The sequence below is a fragment of the Lemur catta genome, chromosome 9, assembly GCF_020740605.2.
Source record: "Lemur catta isolate mLemCat1 chromosome 9, mLemCat1.pri, whole genome shotgun sequence".
Classification (NCBI taxonomy): Eukaryota; Metazoa; Chordata; class Mammalia; order Primates; family Lemuridae; genus Lemur; species Lemur catta.
In genome coordinates, this window is record NC_059136.1 from 23,739,015 (window position 1) to 23,746,944 (window position 7,930).

The following is a 7,930-nucleotide window of genomic DNA, read 5'->3' on the forward strand; positions in this document are numbered from 1 at the left end:
CACGCCCCCCGCACGCCCTCTGCCCGTGCAGTCCCGGGCGGTGGCCAGCAGAGGGCCCTGCCCCCTACTCTCGCCGGCGGCCGATCCCCACCCCTTCCCACAGCTGTTTCCCACAGGAGATTGACAGCTGGGCTCTGGGTTGCCATGGGGATAGGCAAATGAGGACGGCGGGGCTGTGGCTCCGATTGGCCCGGGAGCGCGCGCCCCTCCCGGGAAGGCGGGCCCGGGCTCCCGTCTCTATAAAGGGGCGCGCGCAGCCGGGCGCTCAGCCGTGGGAGGCGGGGCCGGCCGGCGGCGCGGGCGGGGTGCGGGAGCCGGGGGAGGGGCAGCCCGAGGCGGCGTACGCACCGCTACCCTCCCCGGCGCCAGGCCGCGGGGAGGAGAAGGAGGCGCGGGTCCCGGGCCGCCCGACAAACCCGGCTGGCTGCGTCCCCAGCGCGCCGCCCCGGAGTTGGCTGCGCGAAACTTTTCCCTGCGTCTCTCGGAGCCGACGCCCCCCGCGCCCGCCCAGACAGCCGCCCGTGAGGAGCAAGGGGGGGGGAGAGGCCGGCGGCTCCCCCCCCGTCCGCGGCCCGTGGGGGCGCGGCCGGGCCGGGCGGCAGGGCTAGGGCCCCGGGCGATGGCCGCGGAGCTGGCGATGGGCGCCGAGCTGCCCAGCAGCCCGCTGGCCATCGAGTACGTCAACGACTTCGACCTGATGAAGTTCGAGGTGAAGAAGGAGCCGCCCGAGGCCGAGCGCTTCTGCCACCGCTTGCCGCCCGGCTCGCTATCCTCGACGCCGCTCAGCACGCCGTGCTCCTCCGTGCCCTCCTCGCCCAGCTTCTGCGCGCCCAGCCCGGGCACCGGCGGCAGCGGCGGCGCGGCTCAGACCGGGGGCACCCCCGGGCCGCCGAGCGGGGGCCCCGGCGCCGTCGGGGCCACCTCGGGGAAGCCGGCACTGGAGGATCTATACTGGATGAGCGGCTACCAGCACCACCTCAACCCCGAGGCGCTCAACCTGACGCCTGAGGACGCCGTGGAGGCGCTCATTGGCAGCGGCCACCACGCCGGGCACCACGGTGCGCACCACCCAGCGGCTGCCGCGGCCTACGAAGCCTTCCGGGGCCAAGGCTTTGCGGGCGGCGGCGGCGCGGACGACATGGGCGCCGGCCACCACCACGGCGCCCACCACACTGCCCATCACCACCACGCCGCCCACCACCATCACCACCACCACCACCACGGCGGCGCGGGCCACGGCGGCGGCGGCGTGGGCCACCACGTGCGCCTGGAGGAGCGCTTCTCCGACGACCAGCTGGTGTCCATGTCGGTGCGGGAGCTGAACCGGCAGCTCCGCGGCTTCAGCAAGGAGGAGGTCATCCGACTGAAGCAGAAGCGGCGCACGCTCAAGAACCGCGGCTACGCGCAGTCCTGCCGCTTCAAGCGGGTGCAGCAGCGGCACATTCTGGAGAGCGAGAAGTGCCAACTCCAGAGCCAGGTGGAGCAGCTGAAGCTGGAGGTGGGGCGCCTAGCCAAGGAGCGGGACCTGTACAAGGAGAAATACGAGAAGCTGGCGGGCCGGGGCGGTCCCGGGGCCGCGGGCGGGGCCGGCTTCCCGCGGGAGCCTTCGCCGCCGCAGGCCGGCCCTGGCGGGGCCAAGGGCGCGCCCGACTTCTTCCTGTGAGCGCCGGACCCCGAACCCGCGCCGTCGCCCGGGACAAGTTCGGGCCGCCCGGAGCCTCGCTCGGACTCCGAGGCCCAGGCCGTGGACGCAAGGCCCAAGTCTGCAGGCCTGGACTGGGGGCGCTTCCCGCGGCGCGGCCACTTGCCCCCATCCCGGTTCCCGCGCACCTTGTCAGTCGCCGTCCTGATGTCGCTGCGATTTCTCTGCGCGCCGAGAACGGCGACTTCCAAGGAAACTTGAGCCGGGTCTAACTTACTCCAGAGCGTCCACTTGTACATATGTCAAACATGTTCTCCGTCCGGCCTCCGCCCCTGCCCGGGATAGAGGCGAGAGCGGTCGCGCTGCCGTCCCTCGCACGCCTCGGCCTGCCCCGCCCTTCCCTTCGTTTTCTTTCTTTCTTTCTGCCTCCCTCTCCCTGTTGGTTTTTTTTTCCTCCTCTCTCCCTTTTTAAAGCGATCTTATTTGCGAAGTATTTCTATTTATTTTGCTTGGTAATTAGAAAAGAAAACCTTGGAGGGAGCCTCCTTCCTTGCCCAGCCGGGTCCGCCCTCGGACGGCGAGTCCAGCATGTGTCGCTCGCTCGGAGCGCCCGGCCCTGCCTGCCCTCTGCCCGCTTGCCCCCCGCCCCGCTCCCGGCGTTCCCTGGAGATTGAAGCCGGCACGTCGTCTGTGCTCGTCCAGCCTGCTGCCATGCTGTACCCGACTACTCGACGGGGGGAGGGGGGTCGCCGTGCTCAGCCGGGTGGGGGCTGGCCCGGATTCCCGTGCTGCTGTTTCTCTATGCACCAGAACGTATCTATGACTCCTGGGGAAATATATCTTATTTTAACCTTCAAGAGAAGTGAAAGAAAAAAGTAATGCACAGTATTTCTAGCAAAATTTTTTTTTAAAATTAGGAGGCTTCAGCCTGAACCTCCTGGCATGGAGCGGGTGAAAAGTGTTTTTATTTTAATTTAAATTGTATTTCGTTTTGTTTGTGAATATTTTGTTTTAAAGCTTGATCGCTTTTGGACTTTCCGCTTTTTGGACTATCCCGGAGCGAGGGCAAGGAAGCAGGAGCTTCCAGCCTTCTATGCAGGGCCAGGCCCTGCACTGGATCGGACTGGGGATCCGCTGGTTTTCCAGGGCCCTGAGGGGCCGGCACTGGGACTCCAGCGGGTCCTGCCCAGCGCTCAGAGCAGAAGACACACCAGCTCAGCTCGCTGAAAGTTTTGTTGCGTTGTTGGTTTTTGTTGTGTTCTTTTTCATTTGCTACGAAACTGAGAAAAGGAAAAAAATACATAAACAAAATAAATACGTTTGGATCCAAAAGTCACTGGAGCCTGGCTGGTTTGTCTGGTGGCTTTCAATGTTGCCATGTTTCTCCCCGAATAGCAAGAAAAGGGGGTCCCAGAATTGGGTTTGCCTTAGCTCTGGGTGGTTGGGCCTGGGCAGGACTGGGGAGAAACTGCGGTGGCAGCTGTTCAGCTTTCCACTGGCTCTGCACCCACCAGCCCCGTGTCCCTTGGGGCTTCCCCTTAGGGAAGAGGCCAGTAAGCCAGTAGCAAGAGCCACCAAGCAGGCTGGGATGCAGGGCATGGGGCATCCTTTGTGGTGACCCAAGTGCAGAACTGCTGCATCCTGGTGGCAAGAACTATCCCCAGTCCTTCTGTGCCCACTGGCCTCCCAACTGCAGGTGCAGCTTGGCCTCCGTCGTCTGAATGGCTGAGACATGGACTGGGGATGGCAGGATGAGCCAACACCCCTAGAAATGTCCCCCTGTGGGGGCCCAGGGCAGCTGTGGGGCTTGTAGTGGAGGAGTCCGCTGTGGGAAGGGAGCCAGATGAGGGCCGGCTGTGCTTTGCAAATTTGGAGAGTGTGCCGGTGCCTGCGGGGCTTCCCAAATGCCCCCTCTACAGGGAGGGTCTCGGAATGGGCAGGCAGCGGCCGTGGAGTTGCCTGAGTTAGTTTTATCGGTTTTTTTTTTTTTTTTTTGAGACAGGATCTCACTCTGTCTCAGGGCTGGAGTACAGTGTCGCGATCATAGCTCACTGCAGCCTCCAACTCCTAGGCTCAAGGGATCTTCCTGCCTCAGCCTCCCGAGTGGCTGGGACTACAGGTGTGTGCACCACCATGCTTGGCTAATTTTTCTATGTTTTGTAGAGACGGTGTCTAGTTCTTCCTCAGACTGGTCTGTCTTATTGTCTTAATTGGAGACCCAGAGAAAAGACAAGTCCTGTCTCAGTCCCTGCTGCTGCCTCCCACTCTCCTTTAAGCTAAGACTTGTAGCATGAAATTTGGGTCTGGGAGTGGGGGTCGAGCAAAATCCCAAGAGGGGAGCCTGGCTGTGCATGTGTCTCTTGGGGAGAAAACACTGGTGGGGTGAGAAGGAATGGGGGGATTGGGTTAAAGGGACTAGTTTGGAGAGGGCTGTGGTTTGATGGGAGCCACTCCCGGAGGGATAAGCAGGTTCCAGCCAACCTCGGAATAGCTCAGGCATGAGGGTCACCTGGTGTGGTTCACAGGGGCCCTTTCTCCCCAGGGAGAGGCCAAGACCCATGGGCACATTCACCGTGCACGGACTGGGGCTGCTGGCTCGCTTGTGGAAGGTCGAAGTTGTAGTCAAGAGCAGAGGACACCGGACACCTTAGTGCTCCCTGCCACCACCCTGAGGAGCCATTGGCACAGAGTTTCCTCCCGGCTGACCTCTGGGGAGGAGTGGCAGACGGGGGGCTGCACTCGCCCGCCCTGACCTACCCAGGCCCGCAGAGCCCCACACTCAGGGGCTTGACTGGCCTTGTGGAACTTACTGGGTTGGGGGCTCAGGAAAGCTGCACCTCCACAACACCAGCATCCCGTCTACAGCGATCTTGGTTTTCTCAGAAGCTGGGTGAGAGCTGTGGGCCCCAGGCGGCAGTGCCTGGGTTTGATTCGCTTTCCTTTTCCATTTCCCTCCCTCCTCCTCTCTTCCTCTCTCTCATCTTCCCCAGCCAAACCAAGGTGGAGCCAACAAATGGATGAATAAGGACATGGCCAGCGCGGAAATCACTGGGGCAGGAGGAGTGCTTATTCTTGCATTCAGAGACAGATCTTTTCTAAAAACTGTTTTGTGGGTATGAACCCCTGCAGGAAGACAGCCTGTGTGGAAAGCATCTTTGGCCCTGGTCTCTGGCACCCGACGCCGTGGGGAGGGCAGCGCCAGGCCTGCTCCCCCATCCCCGCATGGGCCTCCATACGGACAGTGTCCATTTGGGAGGGCTGCTGCGGCCAGGCCTGGCTGGGGACGTGGGGTGGGGGACAGGTGAGGGCTTCAGGCAGCAATGGGCAGAGAGCTGCTCTGCATCCCCTGGCTAGGGAAGATCCGTGGGCTGGTTAGGACTGTGGGGCTGGAGGCCTTAGCGCTTGCCTCACTGGGCCAGGGGCCCCAGGGCTGGCTGTCCTGGGGAAGGCTGCCGAGCTGCGGTGTATGCAAATGCAAATGGACGCTCATCCTGTGCCTGTGCCTATCCCTGTAGGTGTGCGGGACAGCACCAAGGTACCCGGACTGGCTGGAGCCACATGGACAGCAGGTCTGAGGGGAGCGGGAAGGTGGCTGGACCACCTCCCCACCCCTCCTTGTCCCAAGAGGGCAGTGAGAGCACCTGGCCTGGGTGTCCCCTGCCTCAGCACCTGGACCCAGAGCAGGCAAGGTTCCCGTCTGCTGGGAGCCCTTCTCTGCCTCCTGCAGGAGGCTGCCTGGGCCCCAGGGCAGGGCCCTCCCCCACCTGCCTCCTGGGGGTTCCCAGTAGGGACTAAAATGACTAAACTGACAGTCCTGGGTCTGGAGCTCTGAGGGAGACAAGAAAACCAACTTGAGTGGGTCCTTGGTGGGAAGGCCCTCGGGGAGAGGAGGAGGTTGGGGTTTGGGTGACTGGGTGGACAGGAATGCCTCTCTGAGCGCAGGTGGGGCAGCCCGGGGTGGGGGACCTCATGTTCCCAGGTGAGCTGGGGGTGTGGCCCCAGGAGGCCCCTACCTCCCACCAGCTGTGGGCGGCGACCTGTTCGCAGATGCAGAAGGGAGGGAGAGGCTAAAGGGGCATGCGGCCCCGTGCCCGGGTGGGCCTAAGGGAGGACAGGGACAGCACAGCTCCCCACACACACACTCAAAACGCACATGTCGGACACGTGTGCATGCTGCACACTGGACTCACATTGCCGGATGGGGGTCGGCCCCCACACCTTCACCACAGCAGGGCTGGGCTGCGGGTGCTTGCACAGGGTGTGCCTGCTGTTGCCTCCTTCCACTGGAATTAATTCCCAGGTGGTGGCCGACCAGCCCCAGCTCCCAGCCCTGGAAAGCTGCCCACGTTGAGTCCACCCTACCCCAGAACCCCCTACCTGCTCCACGCCTACCTAGGGCTCCTCCAGGTCTACAGGCCCCCCTCCCTCCAAAAAAATGGCACAGCTGCCCAGCCAGCTCCCTTGTCCTCATCGGGTTAAGGACTCCAGGAAAAAGCTCTGAAAACCTGGGTCCGGGTGACCAGCTGTCCTAGGGAAGCCCTGCCCCACCTTTCCCTGCTGCTGGCCCTTGGCAGCCTTTAGGGCTGCTCCGTGTGTGGGGGCAGGCAGGGGGAGGAACCCACACTTCTGTCTGCAGCCTGCAGCCCCTCAATCTGTTGCCTTCCTCCTCCACCTCCCGCCCTTAGCACTACACAGCATGGCTGTGGCAGGGCCCCTCCTGCCTCCTGTTCATAGCTGCCTCTGAGGTTGGGGCCAGGGCAAGGCTGAGGTGTCCTCCTCCCCGGCTCCCCCAGGAGGATGGGCACGCTGCCGCAGGTGTGCACATACAGTATCAACCCGGCACTCGCATGCACGCAGACGGCCAAATGCATGGGTGCAGGCACACACATGCACAGATGCCACCACCCAGACACACAGAGGGCCAGCCCCCAGCAAGCACGCAGACCCACATACATGACAGCAGACATATGCCTGTGGACCCCACACACGTGGCCCTGTATAACATAGATGCATGGGGACCTCCACACACACTCAGATCCCATGGGTTTTGTCTATGCCAGTCCTGTCCATGTAACCACTCCAGTGAAGTGCCACCCTCAACCCCCTGCCCAGGCTGAGGGGCCAGAGGCTGAGGGTTCTGAGCTGGACTGCAGCCCTGCCCCCGCCACTCTGGTCTCTCCTTGCCACCTCTCTCCCAGCCTCAGTCCTTGGTCCTCGCTGTCACCAGGATGGAGGCCTCATTCCCCTCTGCAGGCTCAGAGTGCAGGCCCTTCCCAAGGCCATGCCCTCTTCCAGGGACGACGTGGGGTACAAGGCCAGACCCCCGCCTCAGGTGGAACCATCACCAACCAGTCCAGACAATCGTGCTGGGGCCGGGGATCCTGCTACAGCAGCTCCTTTGCTCAGCAGGGACCTGGGACAGTCCCAGGCAGTCTCACCAACATCTGGGCCTGGGACCAGGGCTGTGTGATCTGCCAAGGGATAAGGCCGGGAGCCTGGGGACCCCACACCCCACCCTGGGCCCCAAAGGAGGCTGAAGCCATCAAGGTGGCCTGGGTCTCCTCACCTGCTAGCTGCTTAGAAGTAGACGAGTTGGAGTTTTGACTGGGCCATGGAGGTGACAGGCTGACATTTGGAGGACAGGGAAGGGCCACCATCCTGTGGGGTCCACAGCTCTCCCCTTGCCCAGCCCCCACCCCTCTCTCTGATTGCAGGACCAGCCCTGCCTCCCCCATCCCAGGGCCCGATGCCTGGTCAGCAATTCCAGTCAGAGTTGGCCACAGGCCAGGGAAGGTACAGGGAATGGGACTAGAGTGCCCCAGGTGGGCAAGGGGAGGGAGCGCCCAGCTGGCTAAGTGAAGCAGGCTTGAGGAGGAACTTTCCAGATAGAGGGAACCTGCAGGGAGAGTAGTGGAAACTTCGGGGAGGGGCTGCAGCCTATGGGGGTCTCAGGAGCAGCTGAGGGCAGGGCTCCACCTTGACAGTATAACGGCCCAGGTGGCCCATGTGGTCACAGAGGGGCGGGCACAGCGTGTGGGTGTCCACTGAGAGCAGGTGTCCAAGGGCAGCTAGGAGGAGTAGGGCCCTGAGTGAGGGGTGCAGGGAGAGGTGGGAGCCAGCTGGCCAGGGGGCGTGGGACCTCAGCTCGCCCAGCCTGGGAGGCATTTCTAGGGTGGAGGCCGGACGGGCGGGAGCTAGCGCTTCCCCTGCCTGGGGGTAGGTGGGGGAGGAGGAGGAGGGGGTGCACTTCCTCAGGGCCAAATTACAGGGGGAGGAGCTGCCGGGGAC

General features: G+C 63.3%; 1 protein-coding gene across 1 annotated transcript; it reads left to right on the forward strand.

Annotated features, from left to right (window-relative positions):
• The first annotated feature begins 619 nt into the window (after positions 1-619).
• MAFA (MAF bZIP transcription factor A) lies at positions 620-2,634 on the forward strand. The gene has a single exon (XM_045561340.1). The coding sequence runs from the start codon at positions 620-622 to the stop codon at positions 1,661-1,663; it is 1,044 nt and encodes a 347-aa protein (XP_045417296.1). The 3' UTR covers positions 1,664-2,634.
• The last annotated feature ends 5,296 nt before the right edge of the window (positions 2,635-7,930 follow it).